Source organism: Argiope bruennichi, chromosome 2 (assembly GCF_947563725.1).
Source record: "Argiope bruennichi chromosome 2, qqArgBrue1.1, whole genome shotgun sequence".
In the NCBI taxonomy this organism is placed as follows: Eukaryota; Metazoa; Arthropoda; class Arachnida; order Araneae; family Araneidae; genus Argiope; species Argiope bruennichi.
Genome location: NC_079152.1, coordinates 116,891,835 through 116,919,290, shown reverse-complemented (window position 1 = coordinate 116,919,290; position 27,456 = coordinate 116,891,835). Strand labels below are relative to the sequence as shown.

General features: G+C 28.7%; 1 protein-coding gene across 4 annotated transcripts in view; it reads right to left on the bottom strand.

The window, feature by feature from the left end:
- LOC129962007 (iroquois-class homeodomain protein irx-3-like) overlaps positions 1-27,456 on the bottom strand; it is a 199,841-nt gene that overhangs the window by 98,336 nt on the left and 74,049 nt on the right. Inside the window, exon 1 of one of the 4 annotated variants that reach the window (XM_056075670.1) lies at positions 7,660-8,151. The exons of the other annotated variants lie outside the window; for them this stretch is intronic. Coding sequence (XP_055931645.1) covers positions 7,660-7,707 — 48 coding nt within the window. The 5' untranslated portion in view covers positions 7,708-8,151. Of the gene's footprint in view, positions 1-7,659; positions 8,152-27,456 lie in introns of those variants that run through there. 4 annotated transcript variants of the gene reach the window in all.

The window sequence follows — 27,456 nt, the reverse complement described above, 5'->3', positions numbered from 1 at the left end:
CTTATATTCATATCTTTTCGGGAAAAATACACATGCGTATTAACTCAAGTGTAAGATTTTGAATATATATTTTTTATATATATTTGAAATTCAATGAATCAAACATGCTATATAACGTTATGCTAGAATATTTTTTAAATTTTAATTTCACAGTCATACAAATATTTTAAATCATACATCTTTAATTGGAAAAACCATTGAATTCATTCTAGAATTCACAAGGGTGGGGGGAATGAATTTTAAACCTGCAGATAATTCTTTAAAATAAAGTAAAGAAAGAAAAATAAAAAAGAATAAAAGAAAAGTTTTATCATTTATCGTTTATAAGAAAATTAACTATTAATAAATCGTTTGATTCAGTGTATTATGAACTTGCAATGAATTCAAATAAATGCCAACCCAGGTGTGTGTTTATCCCAATTAATTATAAATTAAGTTACCATTAATTCTGATTGGCAACAATATTAAAAACAGTTCAATATAAAAACGGGAAAGTAAACATTTTCATAAAGGCAGATAATCATTTAAGCCCATAGATGGGCTCTTACTTTGGGAGAAACCAATTTATCTAATATCTCCCCCCCCCCCTTCTTCAAACGATAATTCAGCATCCGTCACCACTAAAGTAACGGGCAACCCCCAGGAATCAAAGCAACGCTCATGCGCGTGGATCGTTCACGCTCCAGCGGTCAGTCGAACGACAACAATGGCGGCACTCCTTGACCTTATTAACCCCCACCAACCCCTCAGGGAACCGATGGGGGCTGTGCCTCTAGCAAACAGAAGTTGACGATGAGGATGGCCAATTAGTTCTTTTTGAAAGATTTTTATTTTTTGGTTGTTTATTGAATGAGGGGAGGGGGAGGGTCCGTATCTAACGAACCGACATCATCGGGCTGTCAAGTAGTTGCCATCAAACAGAAAGAAAATCCGTAAATGATGTTTGTCTTGTTGGATTCAAACTGCTTACCCGCTTTAGCTTAGGTTGAAGCTTTAGATTAGATGAAAGCGTGAAATGAGCTTTATGTTTCATTTTCTTGTTCTATCTCTATTGCGATCTTTGTTTCTCATTCCATTTATATCTAAGGTTGAATAAGAAGCGTTTATTATCTAAATATGACCATTTTGTTACTGATGACAATTTTTTTTTCTTAGAATTTACAATAAATTTCTGCCATTTGATTAGCTCGAGACACTAACTTTTTAAAATAATTTGCTTCTTTTCTTAAAATTTTTATTGAATCTTTATTAGTTTCCTTAACATCAAAATTTTCTCTTAAAAGTAATTTATCTGTCATTATTAGAATTTCTTTACAGATATTCATTTCATCGATGATAATAATCTTATTTCGATTCAGTGATGACTTTACGTTTTGTTTCTTACTCTCTTGGTTCTTTTTTACGATGTTTTTTCCATTTAAATAATATTAATTTAGTGATACCAGCCTTCGATGTTTTTCAATTGCTATTAGATAATCAGATATTAAGCCATTAATTAGGAAAACACTTATTGAAATGTGCAGGAAATTGCGATTTTCTTTATAATCTCGTTTGTATGTAATAATATTAATATAAGATTTTATTAATAGACCTTCAGTTTTAATTCATTCAAATCATTCAAAACGATTTAATAAATTACAAAAATCTACATAAATGACTATATCGAACTGATTCTTCCTCAACATAAAATTTTTTTGTTATGAAACAAAAAGTAATAAATATTTAGTTATGAATGAAAAATAATAAGCATAACAGTTAAATATTTTTGACAAGCAAAGGGCAAATTATGCTACTGTATACAAATTACTAAACAATCAATGGTTGTTAAGATAGCCTATAAATCTTCCGTTAAAAACATCGTAAATTATTGATTGCAATCACACATTGAAAAATTCATATGCAATATACATATTAAACATTTCTATTTTATATTAATATATATTGATTTTTGTAGTACCAGATCTTAAAAACTTTTTTAAAGTTTTATGTTTAAGTATTCTATGCTGAGAAAATTTTTAAATAATACATTTGCTCTTTTATAGAAAAGTTCGATAAAAATAACGTTTCAAAGAATGGATTTTATGGCAGCAATTTATATATTCAATTCTGCTTTATATGTGCAAGCCCCAAACTTTATTAGTATTAAGCACGCAATGATTGATATGATTTTCACAGAAAAAATATAATTAATTTTTGTAGATAATTCCGAAAAACGGTGTCATCTTATATACAAGATGTTGTCTTATAGATAAATAAATTTTTGCATTAAATTGCTATCTTTTTTAAGTTATGGAAGCCTTTTTTCCCCTCCTAGATATCTTTTTTAAACCCCATTTGAATCTTCGTCTTTACCACAGCTACTTTTGTCAGATATTGAACAAACTGTCCAAAATGAGAATTTATTTTCAGAACTCATGCATTCACTAGTTCGTGTCATAATAATGCATAATTTTTTCAATGTATTTATACTAAAAAGATGAATTTAGTTTTATTAAAATTTTAAATACTGTCTGATAGTAGAATGCATTTTATAAAATTAAGCCTTTATTTTTTTCATTAACATTATACTTTTAATTATTGCCATTATTTCAAAATGATGTATTCTTTATACTTTATACCTTCTTCTTTCAATTCTTAAATCATTTAAAAACATTAATCAATTATAAGTCATACATGTACATTTATAAATCATTTAAATATAACGTGTTATCAAAGCAGACGAAGATAGCATCGATTAGTAAAAATTTAAAATAAATAAGCAAATTCAAATGCATTTGTAAATCTGCATATATATTCTAAATGCAAATTTCAAACTAATAATAACTGATATCAATAAATACGGCTTTAATTGACATCACTTTTGCAATTTGTTAAAAAAATTAAACAATGTTAAATTTATATACTGATAAATAACGAACAGTTAATCTAACTACTTATCATAGTTATTCATTCGTGCGTGTCGGCGACTTTATAGCTATTTGTTTTCGCCACACGGAGCGGCGGCAAGGTTCTGTTATTGCTATTATTCTAAATTGCTAAGGATAAAAATTTTCATTGGCATGGTTTTGAGTAACGACTCTGTTACGAGTAAAAACTTGGAAAAAAAATGAAAGAATAAAGCAAGGAAATGAACAAAAACAAAACGTATTAATACTTTGAAAAAGGAAAAAAAAATTATTATATATTCTTAGCTTGTTCAAAAATTATTCTCATAATGATTATGTATTATTTATCAAATGCCTTTTCGCAATATAAGCCTTTAATTGTCAGCAAAATTTCTGAAATATTTGATGGTTAGTAAAAAATGATTAAATCCGAAATATTTAAAATTAGTTGAGATTTTAGAAATATTTTATCGTTTTATGAAGTATTTTTTTTAAATAGTTTTTCATGTTTTAAATATTTAGTTTTCCATGTTAGCAAACATTTCGAGCATTTCACGTGTATATATATGTATTACTCTATTGTGCTATATCATAATAGAGTCTATAAAGTAAAAATTTTCATACAAAAAAATATGTATGATGTGAATGATTTCTGATAAATACGGAATTAGAATTCTGGGGAAAAAGAAATATTTTTCATTTAATTTTATGAACTCATTTTTATCTATTTTACACATTTGCTTTTAGTTTATTGGATCTTTTTTGGTAATTCTTTAATAATTTTTAGTTTTAGGTGCAAATTTTGTTGAAATATTGTAAAATCTGTAGCCAGTAGCTGTATTATGGCTTCAAAGTTGATGCTTATGCAATAACCATTACTAATGTTTATGGAGTTTATAGTAAGATGTTCTTATGCTCTTCCTTCGAATTAACCTCTAAATCTTAGCACAGAGCGATGCAAAAATCGTATTTCAGTCATATTATCTCAAAGGTATTATGGGTTATTATATCGTAGGCTAAGGTATTATACATTAATTTAAATAAATTATATCACACTATTATTGAATCAAATCGCATTATAAAAGTCTATTTATTGCATATAAATAATGATTAATTTCGTAGAATAATCGTAGAATTCGTAATTCGTAGAATAATAATAAATAATGATTAATTTCGTAGAATAATCGTAGAATTCGTAATTCGTAGAATAATAATAAATAATGATTAATTTCGTAGAATAATCGTAGAATTCGTAATTCGTAGAATAATAATAAATAATGATTAATTCAAGTCTATTTGGATGTGGTACATCATGATAAATCGACGTGGGAGGTTCAATAATAATCAGATTTAAACGACAAAGGAATATATATTATTTAGAAACTACTATTTAAACTACAATTTAAATTCTTAAAGCAATTACAAGAACTCAGAAAAGACCTATTGGCAATCATAATGATCCAAATAAATTGATCTATTGTAAAACGCCAAAAAAATAAAATTGGCTCCTGAATTTATCGCCATGGCTTGAAACAATTCTTCCTGATCAATCATGACTCTAAGGGGCAGTTCACATTATCACCAAATCTTTTACGAGTGGCACTGCAAATCAGCAGAAGACATCGCCCGTATGAGTCCCCTGGTCATCGGCCAAAGTTGGATTGAATAATTGAAGGACTACAACAATGAATGGGCGCTATTTGTATTCCTTCGGAGTAGCCCAAGTCTTGGCCATATCGATCCAAGATGTTCCGCTCCGTGCTTAACGGCCGTTGAAGAAGAGTCCGGCAGTGGATGTTCGTTGCTAAATATATTCGATTCTTCTGACGATTTCCGCCTGGAAGACGTTTTGGTTGACTATACAATAGGTAACGGGAGAGTTACCGCATACTGATTTCTGATGCATTATCTCAAGGTTGGTTCAGAGGTCGTTAATGATAGGAAGTGGGCTGGAAAATCTGTGATTCAGAACTTCATTTCTTTTGTGAATTTTGATGATAGAAACGAGGAACGGAAATTCTGTGATAGCATAATTTCCGTAGCATAATAATTTCAAATTTGTGACATTTAGACGAAATTGTAGTAAGTAGATGGATTAAAATGGGACATTTCATAAAATTTGTTATTAAAAAATGTTTGAGTGTAACACCTGGTTAAAAAAATTGTCAAGGTATGTGTTATAATTAGAGATGGAATTCAATAAAGGCGGAAAGCTGTTGCACTTCATTATTCAAAAATGAAATTTCGGAGGAAGTTATTAGTAATTTAAGAATCATACAGGGATGTTTTACAATAATTCTTTTACTTTGAATGGTATAATTTCTAAATTTGATTAATCATGCAAGCGATTGTATATAAGGAAAATGGAATAAGAAATATCAATTACTTTATAAACAATTGTAATTTTTGATTTAAAATATTTTGATCATTACATCATATTTGTTTACACTGAAAGAGCAATTCATTAAAAAGACAATTTTGATTACATTCCAATCATTATTTTCGATTTGTTTTATTATTTATTTATCAATTTAAATTACAAAACAGACATTAAGACAAATTATTCTTTTCTTTTTTTTTTTCAAAAATCATTTTAAACCAATAAATAATTTTAAATGTTTGTGGACTTCTTATTTAAAGTTAATTGCTTTAATAAATAAATAAAAAGTAATTTGATGGTCCGGACTCCTCCAATTTTTTTAAAAATATATTCTTGAAAATCTATATACATCATTTCTTATAATAAATGCAATGTGATATTAATATTCCTTACGAGATTCGAAATATCATGACTAAAAAGGATATGTTCAAACTCAAACGATGGTACATTGAGAACGCAGATGATATACATAGTAATTGCATAAAATTAATTGCATCTAATGAAGTTTTTCATTATAAATTATAAATCTTGAAGATGTTTTTAGTGCATATATAATTTTTCAATATTTTTATTTTTAGTTCCTTTCTTAAGTGAAATTTCAGCTCCGTGATGAAACATAAAAATACTTATTTTTGGAAAAACTATTGAATTTGTTAGAAATTATTAAAATTCGCATAGCCCGTAGCATTTTGTTTTCATTTTTATGTAAAACTATACAGAGAGTTTCTTAATTAAAATTTCAAATACATAAATAATTTTTCTATCCAACGCACGGAATTGAGTTCCCCAAACCAAGGCACATACAGCGTTTGCCTAGTTATATCATTGTAAAGCTGAAACTAATAAATTCAATTGAAAATTTGTTGTGAAATGTTTAAAGTATGCAGTATTCATCTAAGACTTATAAAAATGGAAATAGCAAAAACTTTAGTACCTTTTAAAGCTAAATATCGGATGAATGTTATAAAGCCTTGTAAAACAATTTTTTGCGACAAAGAAAATATTTCAACATTTATATGCATTTATTGGTTTTATCTCTTAATGTAATTTTGAAAGGTTGCCATAAAACATAATTAGTGACCGTGGGTAGTATTTAATAAAATATTAATTTATTATTAAGTAACTTCACAAACATAATAGTAACACTTTTATTTTTCATTGTTTGATTATTGTACGTATTTAGAGCTGTGGCTAACGGCGATCAAGTCATCTTGTATATTACAATAAATTATGTATATATCAACTTCTTTAATTATATTAAATATTAGTTAAATTACATACAATGAAGAAGCTTTTATATAAACTGATTATTATTATACTATGCATGATTGTATTGAAACAATGAGACTTGAGCTAAAACTTTCCATCAGGTTTACATCGACAAAAAGTTAAATTTGAAATTATTGAATTAAATTAGTAACGGATTGATAAATTTATTTCTTAAACTGTATTTCAAAGCTTATTAATTCGAATCAAAGGCAAGAAACATTACAAAAGTGATATTAGTAAACTAAGTGAATGAATGCATCAAAAACAAAATGATCAGAATTTCGGAAGTACAAGTTTTAAAAAGAAAGATACTATTTAACAATTAGGCATATTTTAATTATTGATAATTTAATTTTCTATGCAAAACAGCTATATTACTTTACAAATTTCAAATACTTCATACCACAATAAAGTAATTTGCATGAAATATTATTTGTCGGACTGAAAAAGGGAATTTTAAGTATTGACAAAATAGAATTTTAAGTATGGAAGCGAAGCAATTTTGATAGCTAACTTAATGCAAAACGTCTCTAAAAAAAAGACATATACTCGCATTCCAAACAAAATAACATGACATTGGCAATATACAATGAGCAATAATTTTTAAACATCAATTGATAACTTCACTTCTTTAAAAAAAAAAAAAATGAAGTGTTTAGTTTCTTAAATGTAAAAAGCATTTCGATTAATATGTTGTAAAAGCAAACTACCAAATAAAACTTGAATTCAGAAAACTTTTTTCATATATTGACAATCTTTATACAAATCAGTATGATTATATAGTTTTACGTATCTTAAAGATATAAGTTTCTTAAATATAAAAAGTGCTCTGGAAAATGTATGGAGAAGGCAAAAAAAAAAAAATCATATAAGCAATAAATTTAAGAGACTTCTTTTACATAATGTCAATTTTTAAACAAATAAAGAGAAACTTTAGTATCCACTCATTCTCTTAGTGAGAAAATTTTCTGAAAGAAGGTCTTAGCTTAATATATTAACAAAAGAACTGTTTGAGGTTCAGATTAAGAAATTCTTTTTAAATGCTACCTCTATTTACTAAATACAAAATCAGGATTTTGTAACCCCCATCCCCTTATTAAGATGACAATTTGTGAAATTTCTTACCTGCGTTGTTGAGGATGATCCGTTATAACCAAATTGAGGACATGACATCTTTTAAGAAAAATTGACACTCATTCAAATGGGAGTCCGGTTGCTCCTACTGGTTCAAAATCCATCAGTGACTGGATATCATGCACTGAATTGTGTCCTGGCAGCCAAGAAAATTTCAAGCCATCCACCACCAACGCCGACTGATACAAAAATTTCTTCAACTGTCTGTGTTTTGTTTTGGCTTGACTGTCAAACCAGCTCTAATGTGACCAGTTCTTCCTTTTCCAAAACTACAGTTTCTTCTGTTATCAGCAAAGTGATTTTTGTTAAAGTTGTGAAAAATGTCTGATAGAATCTGAATAGGAACACTCACTCAAAATCACCCGTTGACTGACAGTAGTGTACCGCTTTCAAAAAATGAATTACTTTGGTGTCACTTCGGTGCAGAAAAACAACGTGGATAACTCGAGAGAGAACCAGCCGTATGTGCGTGGCGTAGTTTCGCTCGCGTCGACTGCCGACGGGACCGTTCGGCTACCATCGACGGTTGTTCGTGACTCCTCCCTTGGCGGACGTCGGAATCGCAACGGACGAACCAAATTGGAGAACCGAATCTCTCTCTTCCTAGATCAACTATTCCATTGGTTGGAGCACTCTTTGATTGAAGGCTCGCACGCCAATGATGGAGACTGTGTAACACGCCTACAGCCTTTCTGCTTTTCCGTGTGTGTATCGTCAATTGTGTTGTGGACAAATGAGTATGGATGTGTTGGGCAGAGTTTGTGGTGGTGTCCGACCGTTGCACCCCGATGATACCGGATGGTTTAATCCCTGCTCTTTCTTCTCACCCCCCCCCCTCTTATCCAGAAACGTGCTTCTCGTAGAATACTAGGCAGGGGGGGTGGGGTGGATCATCTCTTCTACCGCGACTAATAAAACGGTGTTCAGAAGAGATGTTACCATGGTACCTATTATGTCAGTACGGGAACATAGCAAAGGAGAACATGGAATTTAACTTGAGTATATATAGTAGGAGCAGTCTTTTTTTTTATATTTTAATCAACTTTTCTAGTATTTTTTAAGAAAAATCAAGCTATTATTCGTTTTTATTTCATTAATTAATCATTTGCTGAATTCCTTTTGAATTCGTTAAATTAATTTTTAATGCCTGGCAAAATTACCAAATCTTTTATTTCATTTAGCCTTTAGTAAAATGTACAAATGGTTTATATCGCGATTAATAGAATGGTATAAAGTGGAGGTGTATGCGAAGATATCAACTATATTATTACGGGAATTCAGAAAAGGAGTTTTAACTTCAAAATTGTTGGCATATATATATATTATTGAGTTACAGTTCTCTTTTCTTTTTTTAACCTTTTAATAATTTATTTGATAATAAAGTGTTCTAAATTAATTTTTTAACAAAAGTATTAAAATAATTATACATATATTAACATTCAATCTACAAAAGTAATTTCATTAAGGCCATCGCATAATAATAGGATATAAAAATTATAAATTTGCAATACATCTTGGAAAAATAACAGGAGTTTCGTTTAAAAAAAAATTGCTTTTAAGAGTTATGATAGCTGTGGAGCTCAGACACCTAGAATTAGAAGAAAGAATGCAAAACGTAAAAAAGAAATCTTAAAATGAAAAATTAGTAAGCAAGAATAATTATTTAAATTTGATAAATCAAAATGTTCCGTTTTTCTTCAATCAAGTTTCGAACATTTAAGGGGGGGAGACAAAAACATTTTTAAATCAATGAAATTGAAATCGAGTTTTTAAATATTATCTTTTAAAATTGTCTTTTTTCAAAACGTTTCGTAATTAGTTATTTATATATATAAATATTTCATTTCTACTTAAATAAGAATCAGCAATAAAATAATATTATTTATTTTAACTGAAAGGACAGAATTATATATGATCTGTTGATGATGGTTGTGATTAACAAACGACCGAAAGAAATTATTTATATATCAGAGCTAATATTTTGTAAAAAATAGTATTGGATTTGAAATAAAATGTGATAAGTTGAAAAAAGTATAGAAAAGTTAATGAAATTCAGTTAATTCATTCTTGAAAAAGTTAAACTTAAATTGCTTCAATTTAGATTGAAAAGAGACAGGAAAAAAAGTACTATGTTTAAATTTATGAATATATATATATATATACATATATATATTCTTGCTCTATTATAAACTATTCAAAAATCATTTTTTCTCTTGTGACAAAATTTAGAGACTGAACCCCTTTGCTGTTCGCTCATTTCCGGGGGTTTACTTGACTTTTTTTTACTTGTCATTGGAAAATATTTCATTCTGTCATTGGAAATAGAATATTCTGATTGAATAAAAAAAATAATGTATGTCTTTCGTATGTTATCAAACTGAATATAAATTATTCAGTAATTTATCTTGAATTACTTGATTATAGAATAATATATTATTCATAATCTAATTTCATCTAATTATGTATAGATTGCTTTCTGATTGTATATCTAATATTTCCTAATTTAATATACAATATCTCTGTAAATATTCAACATCATATGTCTGATAAATACAATTTATTTTCGAAATAATAAATGCACTTCTTATTTATTAACTAATTTTTCTTCCTAACATTTAGTTTAACGTCACTAAAATGACTTTTTTTTAAACCATCAGTTTGACAGTAATTTGGTAAAAGTTATTTAAATTTATCGATGTGTTATAATGTATCTGTAGATCTTATTTTATTTTTTGCCCATGGGAAATATTAATAGCATTTGCAAATAAAACGCTGTTTAAATAGCAAATATAGAAATACTATTTAACATCAAGAAAGAAAAGTATGATTAATTAATATTATGTAACCTATTTTTTTTTTTTTTTTTTCGTTTAAAATACGGCATTAAATCTATTCTCAAAATGGTAAATAGCTCTAAGTCAGTCCTCCTCCCTCCGGAAATTGAGTTTCCATATTTTGGAACACTCCCTCATTAATATAATAAATATGAAGAAAAAAAAATGTCGTATGTTACGCGTTTGATCGTATAAAATAACTAAGGTGCTGTTATCAAAATAAAAATAAATAAATGAATAAATTATGTAGCTTATAACATTTTTAACGTCTGCGCACATAAATAGTCTTTTTGAAATATATTTTCCACACATCGGTGAAATGGTTGCACAATTTATACAAGTGTTTTCAGGAATAGAGGTGAAAATATGTTTTCTGTGGATTTCGAAACCGAGCGCAAACTACAGGCAATATGTATTTTTGATGATCTTCACGGCTCATCCCTAACCACGAATAAAGATACGACACCCATGTGACCTACTACTTTATAAAACTCACAAAAAATGTTTTTAAAAAAGTTTTCTTTCTCTTTAATACCACACTCAATAACCTTTACAGCTCGATGTAAGCAGCATTTCCTTACCATGCACTCCCGAATAAAGCAAAATCAGTGCAACATGTTCAAAACCGTGACATCCTTCCGTCATTTGAACACCTGATGTTTGATTGAACACGACATTTTTTATATCAGTACTCTACGATACGCACGTTGTTTGATGAGCGGTGTGACACTTTTTATTATGGCAATAACAATAAACTCATAAAAATAGGTGCAGGTGAGGCAAATGAACTTTTTATATAGGATTCCCGTTTCTTGACAAAACTCACTCTCTTAAAACCTGTGTGACCTCATATTGCCCAGGCTTCTTAGTGCAAAAATCTTTTCATTGGAAAACTTCCGTCAAGTTTTTTTATGACGGAAGTGCGGTGATGTATGGTCATGACACACGTAAATCAACCTGATAGCAAAATTCGCAGGTAATTTTACTCTTTTTGGGGTTGAAAAGAGGGAATAGTAAGGATAAGAGATAAAGAAATTCAATTCAGTGTTCTTTACTTCAACGGACATTGAATTCTGGTCTTCATAAACATTTTTGCTGATAATTTGGATCATCTATCTGATTAGATAAATCCTTCTTTACCATGATTACTTCTTAACTATAATAGAAAGTGGCTATACTACGGTAGATAGTAAGTGTGAATTACAGGCGAGTCAAGTGGCAGCCAATATATTAAAACATATATAATAAACATGATCTTTAGTCTTCGCACTATAAAAATACCTGCGCATATCGTGCAACATGTGATTGCGTTTTGCTGTATGCTCTGCTTTGATAATACGTCATCACTCCTCCTGTTTAACTGCCAGCGATGCACTTGATGTATATCACATAAATTGGAATTTATTCCTCTAAATATATGAATTTTCTGAATACCTTTGAATTATTTTTTATTAATTCCGTTTTAAACAATTATATTCAATTTGACATATGTAACATAATTCGTTAAAAAACTCTAGAGAAACTATTGCATCAGAAGTATCACATGAAAAGTAAAAAACAAGTATGATTTATAAAAACGAAATCTTAAAATAAAAATGATACTTTTCTAAAATATAATCAATAAAGAAATAATGGAGTTGTAAATAATGAGAATAATTGCTCGAATAATGTTGTTAATAAAATATCCATCGATATTGAATTTCAATCAAATCAAGTATCGAATTTATTCGCAATTCGGTCCTTGTTACAAAAATTTTAATATGTAATGATGTATTGAGGATTTTATGTGTTAGGTTTTTTTTTTTTATGTTTGAGGATTTTATGTGTTTTATGTTTAACATTACAAAAATATTAGCACCGTATTTCTTCGAAGTATTTATTCATTTTCTTTTTAAATCATATTTATTTAAAATCCAATTTATTTTCAATATAAAAAATCATCTTGGATTTATAAGAAACATTTTTTCTTAATTACTTTTTGTTCCGTTTTTTGTAATTCAGAAAAATAATGCATAACCACTTGAATATTTTTTAAAAAAAATATTGGATCTATTGAAATCACTGTAAATTTGACCAAGCATACAATTAAATATTTTTTTAAAAAAAGAAACTTCCGATGATTTTAAATTGGAAGATCACATGATAAGAAAAAGTACTCAATCATTCGCACATGAGTTACTCTAAACAAACGAAAATAACTTTTTTTGTCAAATATTTTGAGAAAACCAACTTATTATTGTTTAAAAATAGTTTCCATTTACGCATTCGTGTTGTCCTGAAATCCCTAACAAAATATGCAATTTTATTTTCTTTGAACACAATTACTTAACGTTTGTGACATCTTTGCCGTTCCTGATCACACCTGGAACAAAGCCAATCAAAGCTGAAAATGTAAAAAGAAAGCAAGAGCTTACGCTTACACACGCTTGACAAATGAGGATGATAAAGAACTTCGCCACCCTAAAACTGCTTCTCATAGCAAAGCTAAGCGAACTGCACATTACGCGATGACGAATCGCATCGCACGGTGGTGAGAAACACAGAACTACCAACATCAAACATGTGTCTCCAGCTCAAACAGAAGAGAATTCAGTGGGAAGACGATATATTTTTAGGCATTTCACCGAAAGAGAAGAGAGCGACGATGACGAGATGTCACTAACACTCCACAAAAAGAAAGAAAAAAAAATGTTTCTATTTCTTAACATCCCTTCTCTCATTGCTACAACCTAAATGAAACAAGAAATTATCCCTGCCTGTCCTTTCTAACTTTTAATTTACGAGAAGTACAATAAAATGCTTGTAGATGATGTAAAAGTAGAATTGTTCAGAGGTAGAAAGCTTCAATTGTACCATTTAAACGTTTCTATATCCCAAATAAAACAATTTTGTCTCTTGCATTAGCAGTATTTAAAAAAATGAGAGTAGAATTGAAGAAAAATAATTCTGTTTCGCAACAGCCCTTTTCACATTGTTTCTACCCCTCCAAAAAAAAAAAGCGCTTTGCTCCTCTCCCCTAAGTTTTTACTTATGAGCAGTATGTTTATTGATGCTGTAAAAGTAGAATTATTCAGTTGTATCATTTAAGCGTTTCTATATCTCAAATGAAGGTTTTAGAAGGTAAGAGAGAGAAAAATTGAAGAAAAAACAGTTCTGTTTCCCAACATTCTTTTCTCCTTGTTACAGCCGAAATAAAACAAGTACGTTGCTTTTTTTTTTTTTTTTTTTTTTGTAAACTTCATTTACGAACAGTACAGCAGAATGCTTATAGATGCTGTACGATTATTATTTGCTTCGTGTACGAGTTGATAGCACCAAACCACTGGAACCCAAAGGCCAAAGATCTGGCCAATTGCTCTTTGCTTTTTTGTCTTTCATTTACGAGTGGCACAGTAGTGTAGAATGTTTATAAATGCTGTTCAAAAATCATATACAAATTCATTAAAAATTTATTTTTTAAATCCTTAGAAACAAAAACATTTTCCTGATAAAAATTATTTTCTGCATATGATTATGTGAACCAAGTACCTAAAATTTTTAAATACAAGTAAGCATTTTATCATCAATAATGATACAATCAACATTTTATTTGAAAACCAATCGAATCATTTAGTGAGTGAAACTGACAGTAAAGTAGAACCTCGATTATATGAACTGACTGGGATTACCTCGGATAATCGAAAAATCAATAAATAAAAACTGAATTTTAAATTAATACTTTTTTACGTTCGATAAAACTTCCAATTTTTTTATTTAAAATTATAAAAATAAATCCATAAATATTACAACATTGATAATATTTTCACAAATACAAAAACCTACTAACTTGTTAGAAAATTCCTAAATATTGTGGATCTCCTTTCTTTACATTTTGCCAATGATTTTTTTTTTTTTTTAGAAAATGTTTCTTTACTCATTTTTTTCTTTACTCGTGCGAAATTTGCCATTATATTTGCAATGCCTTTATCTGAAGAATATGCATGGAATTTCACACTATATGTTTCTCATAACTAAAGAAGTAACTAAGAATGGAACAATGGAAAATATTTCCATTTCTATAAATAAGTACATGAATTATAAAAGATCTATCTCAATTGCAAACTTATATAATCTTTCACATTATGAAAATTAACTCCAATGCCAACTTTGACACCTTATCTGAAAAATTCGTTGACTTTATTGAAAAATGTCTGAAAAAGGCAGAAATTAAAGAAAAAGAAAGAAAGGAAAAAAAAAACCAATTCAATTTTTCGATGCCGATTCGGTTAACACAATTCTCAGCTTATAGATGATTATCGAGGCTCCTCTTTATTTAGAAAACTATCATTTGGATTACCAAAGATGTGTAATATAATTTGTTATTTTATGCTTCAGATGAATAAATAAAGAACACTATTATTCTTATAAATTATATCAATTACTTTTAAATCCATCAGGATCATATTGAAGATTATTTAATTACTCACAATTCTCCCCGTAGTTTATATTTCCAACTTGAGTTGCAGCCTATTTTAACAGCATCGAGGATGTTTTTCCTTCTCAGATAGATGAGAATTTAGGGTAAAAACGAGATATTTTTCTGTAGCTGCAAGGAGGGGAAAAAAAGAGAGCTCGACGATGCCAAGATACAAAATGATTTAAAAATAAAAAGTGAATATTTCTTAACATTCCTGCTCCTTCATTGCTACATCCTAAACGAGACAAGATTTTGCAACTCGCCGAGATAAAAGGGCATCGCAAAACCGAAAAAGAAGAGCAGAAAGAGTTTCGTATTACGACCATTCAATTTACGTGTAACTCGTCCCACCGACACGAGAAGTAGTTCTCTTTTTCCTATCCCCTTAACCGAAATATCGCAGCTGTCGGTACTTCTCCCAGCAAAACGACCGGCCAAAGTGGCACACCCGGGACACATAAAGACGTCCGTTCGATTCGGGAAGAATGTTTGCCCTCCCAACCTGCCGCCATCCCCACTCTTAATTCTTGGGCGTTACAATGACTTAGCACGCTTCCCGGGCGCAAAAAGAGACGCTCGAATAAAACTGACATCGCTCGAATATTGCCTCTTCTCCGATGGCCCATAGAAATGTCCTCCATTCCGGGCCCATTGGAATGGGCAGGCGTTGCCATGACGACCGGAATGGCCTCGACGCCTCTGGTCCATAAATTTCTCCGTCCTCTCTCGCTCTCTTTTCTCATTTTGCTGCAGAAGAACACGGTTGGCCGCAAGTTCTGGGGTGAACCCATCACTCACGCAACAAATTGGCATAACAATTTGGGCAGAATCGAGCCCGTGGGAGAACGAGACATCTCGGGATTTAGGGCCCCATACACGAGGGCCTTACACGAGAATGGCCACTTTAATGGTAGCCACGACTGGCATGGAGAGGGCCCTTGTTGCTTCTTCTTCTTCGTCTGCTCCCTCTTCCACCCCCTATCTTTTTTGACGCCCCTCATCCTGAATTTCTTTCGCTCGCTTTCGCATTTGCAGCGGGCGCAGATATTTCTCTGGCTTGTCTGGACGGTGTTTTTCCGTTGTAGTCCAAATAAATTGCCCGTGTTTCAGCTCGGAATGGCCGACGGCAGTTTTCTTTACTTTCTTTTATTTAAAAGAGATACCGCTTCGCAGATTTTAAAATGGTCTTTTATGGCGCGGGCAGTCTCCCCACTCCCCTTGCAAAAGATTTCGATTTCGCTGAATTTCCCTGAAGATTGCTGTTGCCGCTATCTTTCAGTGAGCTAGGTACAGTTGTAGTCGAGCCTCCATCCCATGCGTCCTTGATTCGACGCCTTGTTTTTATTCCAAATCGAAATTTCTTTTATGGATGCTAAAGAAAATGTTTGCATGGAGGAAAACTCTTTTCTTTTACGTCTTCATATTTTGAGAGTCCACTTAAACTGTTGTGCAGTTGATTTTCCTTCTCGGCCAATGGAGGTGTTTTTATAGCTGGTATTATGCAAATATATTTTTTATTAAAAAATTGCAAGTGAAAGTAAATTTGTCAAGTATTTACAGCCATATTAAAGGAATTTTAAAAAATAGAAATTAAATTGTATTTATATTTTATCAATTTTGCTGGATCTTCTTGCAGTATAACATGTCATGATACTGCTTTCGGAAATGTAATGAATAGAAAAAGATATTAAAAAGGAATATGATACTAACATATTACAACTTATTTTCTAGTTCTACATTTGAATTAGTTATGAAATTAGAAACCAAATAAGAATCGAAAATTTGATGATGAAATTATTTTCATAAAACATTACAGACAAAATTCAAATTATGTATTGCTCTAAAATTAATTATTATGTCATAAATAACCGTCGAATTACTTGTAAAGTTAGTTTCATTTTGCATAACAAACTTCACAAAGATAACTTTTAATTAATGAACTTAAAATTGTAAAAAAAATATTTGGTTCCCTATTTTTCATAACTGAATCAATTTGAATTTCTATTTTATTATATCTTCTAGTGATATTTCTTAAATCTTTAATCTGAAAACATGTAAAGTCAAAGAAAGTATTCTTATTTATTATCAGACTTAAGAAGGATTTTAACAGAAAATTTAACGCAGTATTACTCATAAAATTTTCGAAAAAATCCAAGATTCATAATTTCATTATTCTTATGATTTACGCCTTAAAGAATAAATCGCAACATCATTGCTGCAGATATTGATTGTGCAGAAGTTTCAATATAGGCAAAACAAAGATCGAATTAAAAAATAACTATGCTTACCTAGTTAATAATCGTTAACAAATTGAAAGCGTCCTTTACATATTTTCTATCAAGAAACAGAGAAATAATACCAAACCAAATAAGCTTATCAAAGCATTTCAGAACGTAAGCACGTGAACAAGTGGGTGAAAACTAAAATTTTAAAAAATCCTTTAAAGAATAAAGGAAACCAATATTCATTTTAATCTATTGATTCCTGGATTTATATAAGGATTTAACCAATTAAATTTAATTAATAAAGTTTATTATTTTACGTTTGCAATACTCTTTTATTAGTTGATTAACAGAATTGCTGCTCAAGTGCTATATTGTACCATGAAAATTTAATTTGATATCTTTTGTTCTATTTTGTAAGACGAAAAAGTATAGGAGGTCATAGTACAGCTTAAGATACGATATGGATTTAAGTATTAAATCAAACACACAGTTGCTTCAAATGATTCCATTATTCGAAATTTTTTCTTATTCAAGCAAATATTTAAACTGTAACCGTTGTCAAAAATGAGTTCAAGCAGAAGATAACTCCACTAAAACATTCATAATATCTTTTTCCAGATGTTTCTATAAGTGAAATCCTACTATTATTCCAAATCCAAATAAAATCAAATTCAATCTTCAACTCCATATCCTTTGAAATTTATAAGCAGCAAGTTATCAAAAACCATTTTGATTATGTCAAACTATTTTTATTATACATTTTAACAGAGTTGCCATAAAACTAAATTAAGCTGAAATGAAACAAAATATACAGAAAGAATGCTTTAAATTTTTATACGTTTCGAAAAATTGCAACAAAATGTTTGAATCGAAAATTTCGTGTGAGATAAAGTTCCTCTGGATATATATATGCTAGAATAAAGTTTCCATCTTCCAAATTATTGCATCACCGTCTACCCGTTTCTCGCTTGAAATGTCTCCATCAAGTGATTATCCTCTGCGGTGGCCATTGGACTGCGTGACAGGTTGACTTCTGCTGTAAATTATCTCGCAGAAATCTCATCAGATAATTCGATTTGGAGAGGACAACAGAGGATTTGCAGTCTCAGATCGAAATCAGGAAATATGTTTCAATCAGTCTGTCTCAAAACTTGCATTGTTACACGTATCTTAGTACTATTTTTTTTTTAAACTTTCTCCTATAGGAAATGTACAAAGAATAAGTATTGTATTGGTCAAAATATTTGAACTCAACATTGTGATGAATCTTCAATTTCAGATCTCTTTGAACCCGAAAAGGGTATTTTTGATATTATTTCTGTCTGTCTGTGAACACGATAAACCGAAAACGCTTTGAGTTAGACATAAGAAATTTGAAATAAGATCTTAACAACTAATTTGTACAGCTATTATGCTTTGGATGAAATCGATTTAGAGAAAGTCTGTCTGCTCGGCTGTTCGAATAGAAGTTAATACTATAACCATAAAATGAAGATAATCAGCTGGAAAAAATTGGTACATAGATTTAAATCTAAGATTCTATCTATACTGTGGTAATCTATGTGGTAATGTATCCTGGTATTACATCTTTTTGATAATTCTACCTCTGTACGGAGTGAATGCGGAAGGATGAACACATTTCTGGAGTTCTTCATTTAATCTTAATTTCCGTCCCATTAGATACTTTTTTCGTTCTGTTTTTTTTTCCAAGTCTATGTGATTGTCATGTAGCAATTTTATTGTAATACAAAAGAGAGTATTGATTGCTTATATGGCTCATTCAAGTGGCAAAAAAAATTTTACAACTCGCACGAGAAATATTTTATATAATATCATTAAATGTGACAGGGATTATCTATCAACGTTAATCTCAAAATGTTATCGAAAATAGAATAACAAATAAAGAAACCTAATTAGTTTTAACCTAAAAATTATTATTATCTTGAAAAAAAAAAGTGAATTACCGTATTCTAAGAGAAAAAATCTTCCACTTATTCATCGTAATTTAATGTTTAGACCCTTCAGAATCAAGAGGGGGGGGGGCAGCTCAGGTGTCGTCATCGTCATCTGACCGCGGTTCAAAATTACGAGGTCCGTTTCAAAATAGCCCTAGTGTTGCTTCAAACGGGACGTTAATATAACCAAACTAAACCCTTCAGAATCAATAAAAATTGCTCTAAACCATTTTTTATGAATTATTATATTTTTCCGACAATATTACGCATTACCTGCAGTTCAGCGTATAATCCGAGTTCACCTTATTATTAAATGTAAACATCTTTTCCTTTCATAATACATCTTTTCCTTTCATCTTTTCCTTCATATACTAAATAAATCCCTCCTAACACATGCGCAAATGTATGGAAGGTTTTAGATTCTGAGAATGAACTATATATATATATATATATATATATATATATATATAACAAATTTAGATTTCGCGAAAAGGTTGATCGTCTATCAGTCTCTACTTTTACACTTTTACATGCATATAAGCGCGATTAACTCAAAAACACAATGATTTAAATAAACAAAATTTCTTATGTGATTTTGTGTTTATAGTATTAATTTTGTATCAAATTTTGGTTTCAAGCAGTTAGAAGAAAAGCTACCAAAACACGCATTTTGCTTTCTAGTACTTTTGTATTTATCACTTCCCAACTATTAATCTCCAAAAGAAAAAAAAAGCCAAAAATGGCTTCTTGACAGGTTATAATAATTGTTCGCAATGATTATTAACTCCCTTATTAGAGGAGTGCACCGGCAAGTTTTAAAGAGATCACTCCCGCTGATTTAAAATATGATTTTCACGGAATTTAAGATGTTGGTTACTGTTAACCATCTACAGAATAAATAAATAAAATGTATTTTAATTAAGAGATAGAGAAGAGTGCTCATCTAATTAGGTTAACTATCCGAATTACAAGATTGATTATTGGCAACTAAAATGTTAACATTATCAAAAATCAATAAGCAATCCTTGTTGAGAAATGTCGGAACAATGAAAATTCAACACTTTTTTTTTTTAGTTCGTGTGCATTAATGTGTGTTTTTACAATTAGGTTTGAAATACAATGTGGTTTTAATTTTAGCATTTTTAAGTGAAAATACAGTATAAAATGAGAGTAAACAATATAGTAAAGTTATGGAATGTCTTTCAAATAAAAATAAAAAAAATATAAAACCTGCCTTTTTTTTAATTCGTTTGAATATAAAATCTAATTATAAAATTGCGCATCGACATTTATATGAATAAGCGTGCATTAGACCTTTGTTAGTTCGGAAAAATAATTTTTTGGAATTTTAACTGTCTACCTTTGAACACGTTACATCTAAAACGGAACAAATTTAATAATGAAATTTGGTATATCCTCTTAACACAAAATATTGTTGTAATGTATTCAGATTTTGATTTTTTTTAAAGTACATTGGATTGATTGTTTGTCTATTCATCCTTTCTTTGGCTTGTACTGAAACTTAATAACGCAAAAACTTAACAAACTAAATAGTTGAAATATTAGTCAGTGGATAATACATATATGAAAGAAATCAAGTTAAAAAATTATTTATATTGAATCCTTGAGATAATTTTGAAGATTATTATATTGTATACGATATTCATTTAGACTTTTACCTTACCAAAAACGATTTCTGATAGTAAATGCTCGATTTAATAATTTTATTTTTAATAATTTAATATTTTTATTTTTCATTCTTGTTTCATTTATTTTTATTTTTTTATTTTAATTTCGTTATCAATAAATAATAATTTAATCGAACAGCATAGTTTCTTTTGAAAGAAATACCATAGGCTTTTTAAATGCAATTTCATTTTATTTCTCTTTGCGATTTTTTTTTTTAATCTGGAAAATGATTGAAAATTCTATTAATGTTCTCCTTATATCAGGTCAATACAATGAAGGAATAATTGTATACGTTTTAAAATTGAATTAAATATTTAAAATTTTATATTTAAAAACTTTAAAAATTTTTTTAAACATGGCCAGAAATTGAGATAGGAATCACGAAGCAGAATCGTTTGATCGAAACAGAAACAAGTGATTTGAAATTTGAAACATTTGATTTAAATTTACCATTTATTTTTTAATAAACTTGAACACTTTATTGAATATGCTTTTCTGAATAGGTAATAATCGGAATTAAAAACTGAAATCCATACAAAAATTATGTATGTAGTAAATCAAGTGAAATATTTACTTTTCTTTTATTACTACTACTATTACTATGTCTAATTAATTTTGTTATACTTATTCTTATTTTCAGCTGCTGAATGACATTTTAAGAAAATGAGTTTCAGGATTTGTATATAAAACATTTGTTTTCAATTAAATAACAATTTCATGGTTATTATTTTCAGTTACATTATTATTTCTATTCCAGTTATGTATTAAAGTACAGTGTTCAAGAAATAACTCATAGTAACAATTTCTCTAAAAAGCAGGACATTTAAAAAATACATAAATAAAGGTAAAACCGACGGAAAACTAGTATAAATTAATTTCTGCTAGTTTATTTAGTTATTGCACTATATAATTTATACTATAAAACTAGTATAAATTGTGTAACCAGCTTTTCAAATTAAAACTATAAACTCAAAATCATGTTTATATTGTGAAAGTATTAATAGATTGTAAGTTGTAAGTTCTTTTTCAAATTCTTCTCAAAAAGAATTATTTACAAAAATTTCAGAATTATTTCGTTAAAAAAAGTGCTATTGGAAATTGAGATAAATCTGTGATACTTATTAACTCGCAAAATCAGCAACAATTTTATTTGAAAAATGATGACTTTTCTAAATTTATTTCTTGTTTCCCTGATAAGAAAAACACGCTTATATTTGTTTGTCAGTTACGTAAATAAAGTTAAATTATATTTACCAATCTGTGATTCCCGTTAAGAAGTATTTAAAATATTTTTTGGTAAGATTTGTTGTTTACTCTTGATTTTGAAACATTTTTATACTATCACTTCTTCGAGAAATATGTAAATAAAATTAAAAATAAAATAAAAATAATAGTTATCTGCATTAAATGTTTTGGATACAGCAAATAATATTTGAATAGTTTATAATTCGCAAGTGATTTATGTCATTAATGCTTAGAACTCGAAACAGATTTTTTTTAAAGCATTTCATGAATATAATTGCAATTTTAAAAATGTAACTTTTAACCAAAATAATAAACCGAACATTTTCAATCCATCCACTTCAGCCCAAATATCATATTAAAGAAAAAGAAATTTTGTTACAAAATTTTGACAACAACTTATAAAATAATTTGACTAAAAATTATTTCATGTATTGTAAATTATTGTAAAAGACAAGTGAACTAGAGATGAATAATGAACTAGTTGTCAGTTATTAATTCCACAAAAGTTGAATCATAATGTTAAACTTCAATTTTAATAAGAAATTTTTTTGATAATTCGGTATTTAAACATACACGAATACATATATAACCTTGTTCTCAAATAGGAAAAAAAAAAAAAAAAAAATGAAAATAATTATGCAGAAATTAATTATTTAAAAAATATGATAACACAATTTACCTTTAGTTTTTTTTTAAAATAAATATTTGGTACTTAAAATTGCAAGAGCTCTTTTTATTTTCGTAAAAAGAGCTACAAAATAATACTTTTGAATACTAAAAGAAATTATTCCAAACTATTCCAAAAGAACTATTTCCAAAATCTATTTATCAAACTTTTTACTAAAAGCGCTGTATAATAATACGAATATTTGTATCATCATTTAAATTGAAATGTAGGGATTGAGGCTTTTTTCTGCTTAATTACTTCTCTCTATTTAAAGAAATTTTCTTATTTAAATGCGGTTTCTTAAAAATTCTGTTTTTTCACTGTTATATTGTTGCTATCTGAGGACAATAAGATTATAAAAAGTGCTGGTTCCTTTTTATCATATTCAAATGTTTAAAGGCCTAGAAGTTAGGTTAAAATCAAACAATTTCCTGTTTTCAAAGTAAAACACATGACGAATCTTAACGAGAAGCCTATTCTGTTGGATTTTGAAATATTTATGTTCAAATCTTTTGAACTATGTTTTTATAAATTTTTCTAACAAAAATTCACAAAATAATGGTAACTTTCAATGTATGTCACCATTCAAAAGTTTGCAAGGCAACTTTTATGAGCATTAATCAAGTATAAAATATTTTAGGAAGAAATGTAATGATTTAATCATAGAATGAAATAAGATATGTCAAACATATCGTAAGCTGAATAACTAAGCTTATTAAATTATTTAGTGGTTTTCATACCTTAGTCATCAACAACAACAACAACAACAACAACAAAAAATGTTAATATATGTTTGAATGCTTGCGTTCAATTTTAGTTTCTGCCTATAAAAAGTTCATAAATTTCAAAAAAAGTAATCACAATACTATGACGTTTCACAAGCTCATTTTTTAATCTTATATTTCAAACGATGTTACTCTTAAGCTAAGATGAAACTGTAACAAACTACCTCACGAGATACTCTTTGTAACAAAATCCATCTTTGAAGCGTCAATGAAAACATATCTGCTATCACTGGTATCAGACTGCCATCTATTGTCGACGAGACACACTAATTTCTAATTCTCCCCAGATGGCGCCACAAATCAAAGCTTTTGTCTTTCAAGGTTCGTTAACGCTTGAATAGATTAGTAGCGCCTCATTCAAATCCCGAAAAGAGAACATTAGAATGTTTTCTGCCTAGTTTTTTAAGAATTAGTTTCTATTACAATAAAGATAAACGGGAAATAAATATAACGGCTTAGAAGAGTGTTATTGCAAGCTGTAGGAATAAGAAATAAATAGATGTTAAAAAGCATTTTGAATTTTTCATTGAGGTGTTTAAAGATCGGATACTAGTTTTCCAATAATAATAGAATTGATGAAATAAACCTTCTCTATCGCTTTCAAAGATTATCCTCAGAATTTTCATACAGTTTTCTCTGAAAAAATACGCATTCTAAACACTAATTACCATTTACTACCCAACTATTACTAAAATGTACATGTGCATTAAAATAAGCAAAATAACAACAAAATTATGTTTAAGACAATTGGTATAGAGTATTTTTCTGTAAAATATGATGATAAAATGTACCAGATATATTATTTAAAGTAAATTTCATCTGAAATTCCTAAATGAATGTAAAGTGCAAATTTGTCTCGATTTTTTTTTTCCTTGGATCTTATTTTTCTTATATTTTCTATATTTCTGATTGATCGCTGAAGTAAGTATTAACTGACTTAGTCTCTGTACGCTGATAAATACTCTGACCTTTATCCTATTCCGTTTTTTAAAAGTCAATTTGTAATTACATTTTACTATGTATTGAATTTAATTATTATGAATTGCTTTTTATTAAGGTATTATATCTTATAACTTTTATCAAACAATATATTACATATTATGCTTCATTTAATTCTTATTAAAAATTCCATACATGTGAATATTTTTATAAAATGTTTAATCAATTTTTATCATATGAACAAAAAAAATGATGAATAAAAATAATGGTGAGTCATAAAGATCAAAACAAAATGAAGAACATTTTGTACCTGAATTGATAGTAATTCTACCAATTCAGGTACAAAAATGCAATACTTCCATCTAAAATATGTAGTCGCAAAAAGACTTTATCGGGCTTTTTTATACAATTTAACTTACATATGGTATAGGTAGTGCCTTTATAGCCTTTTTCCTATAAATCTGAATTGCTGCGGATATCGTATCACATATCTATTAATTCTAGAATCACCATGTTGATAAATTTACTTTCCATACTATTGGTAAAGTTTGTGTTTGATTCGATTCATAGGTAGATTTCTTTTAGGAATACTACATATGCATTAGTTCTCATAGCAGGACTTCCGGATAAGTTAATACAGATCATCCGATCATATTCCCTAAAACTTTCTGGCATACTCACTAATAAATATTTTCTATTATTTACCCCATGCCATTGGCGAACAATAGTTACGAAAAATATTATTAGCGTATGACAATTAATTGCTAAGGTGCGGTTAATACACAAACCAGAACACCGAATGTGTAATTTGACCTCTTTGTCAGGACGAATTAAATCCAAATTGTCACAGAACAACGAATTAAATCAAAAGTTGTAATCACCAAATCACATATCTCATTTCATATATTTAAGTCATTGAGTATTTGAATTATCATGTATGTGAAAATGCAGGCCGGCAACGGTCAATCCTTTAACGGTTTCGACTCCAAATGTAATTCATTTCGATATTTTAGATGCTAAATTTCTGTAAAAACTCTTCAGTTTGTGTAATATTGCCAAATTCTGTTCAGACTGCCGGATTCTAAATGTGATTACTTCCTCTAAATGTGACTAGTTGTTAATAATGTATTTATTATTAAAAGCCTCACACAGTCGAAAATTTTTAATGAATCAAAGAATTGGTATTACTCAATTCTAAAAAAATGATTATATTTTAATTATATTATTACAACATTAAAACATTAAGAGTTTAATGAAGTGATTATTTATATAAATTTAAATGGAATATTCAGTTTCATTACTGGAAATAGATTTCCTTTATAGCGTGTGAAATCATGAATTTGCAATTTAGTGGTAATACAAGTTAATAAGAGAAAGCTTTAATGCATATTTTTATGCGGTATCAAACAGTCTAGATTTGTATTTAATATATTTAAAAGATAACGATATCTTTAAGTTAAATACGAATAACTAATATAAGTGAGATAACTCTTTTGATTTTAAAGCAAAGCTTTCTGATTTCATGGAATTCTTTTTACATCCGTATCATGCGATAACCGAAAATTGCATAATATATTACAAGGTAGAAATTCAGCCATTTTTAGTTTTCTGCATATTGGGAATCTCAGGTACCTCTGATATCTGTTTTCTTAACTTTCAAACATTTTGTTACACCGCTGAACTCCGAAACATCATGACGATGCCGTCGCCGTAACCTTAAGACCTTAACTTACAAATATCAAATATTAGTTTTTAAAAGTAGGCGACTACGTTAAAAGTTGATTCATATTTTTAATTAAAAGTTTAATTCATACTTTTTGTTTAAATTTGGTATATTAATTTTTCCATATATGTTGCAGTTCCTGAGTTAGAGAATAAGTAGTATATTCATTTAGAAATATTTTATAGTTTTTTTAGCACTGTACAGTGCGAAAAAAAAAAAGAATTTATTTTATTTATCAGTCAAACCCAATATTTAAAGAATGGAGAGAAATACAGCTTATTTTTTAATTCATAAGCTAGATAATATATTTCTTAAGCTATCTGCAAAATTTTAAACAAATTAGATGATAAACCGCTAAATTTAAAGATTTTTGATTTATAACTTTTTTTAACCCAAGTAAAGCCTTTTTTTTTTTTTTTTTTTTTTTTTTTTTTTACCAATTTTTAAGAAGTTTTGCCACTTGTCATATTTTGTTTTAATAGGTGTTTTTTCAATCTTTTTTATGTAAAAATTCAGAAATATAACTATTTTCGAACGCTTTTCAAAAAAATTCATCCCGAATGTAGTCACATATCTTTTAACAAAATTTTATGCGCTTCTTCGGATTATAAAAATTTATGAATGATTAAAATTGACGGAAAATTTCTCAAAAATTATCTGAATAGTTGAAAAAAATGCTAATACACCCAAATAAAATAAATGCTGATAAAAAATGAAATCTACGACCGCAAATTTCAAATTATCATGTGAGAGCATTTTTATTTTTAAGTCATTATTTGTCTTTATTAATTTAAGTCATTAACCAGTTCAAACCGGTTTGAAACAATTCACGAGACTCCTCTATCGGTCTCTCTCTATCTATACATATATATTTAAAACTTTCATTTTCAATTTTTCCAGATGGCAAATAATATTTTAGAGCTCGATCGATTTTGAAATAAGAAGAAAAAAAAAAAAAAAAGAAGAAAAAAAAACCCATCGTTTTTTTAACTATCGACGCATGCGTAATCTGATAGTCTCGTGATTCTTTCAAACCGGTTTAAACATGTTAATGACTTAAATTAATTAAGACAATTCGTAAGAATTCAGGGAATGTATAATTTGGAAATCAAGTTGTAACTTTAGTTGTCGATAAATCGCCAAATGTGACAACCTTCTGCATTATTTTCTAATAACCCCAAAAGCGACAATTTTATACCTCCAAAGCGATAAATCGCCAATTTGTTGCCTAGGTATTTTGAGGCTTCAACAATTTATTACATACGCATTT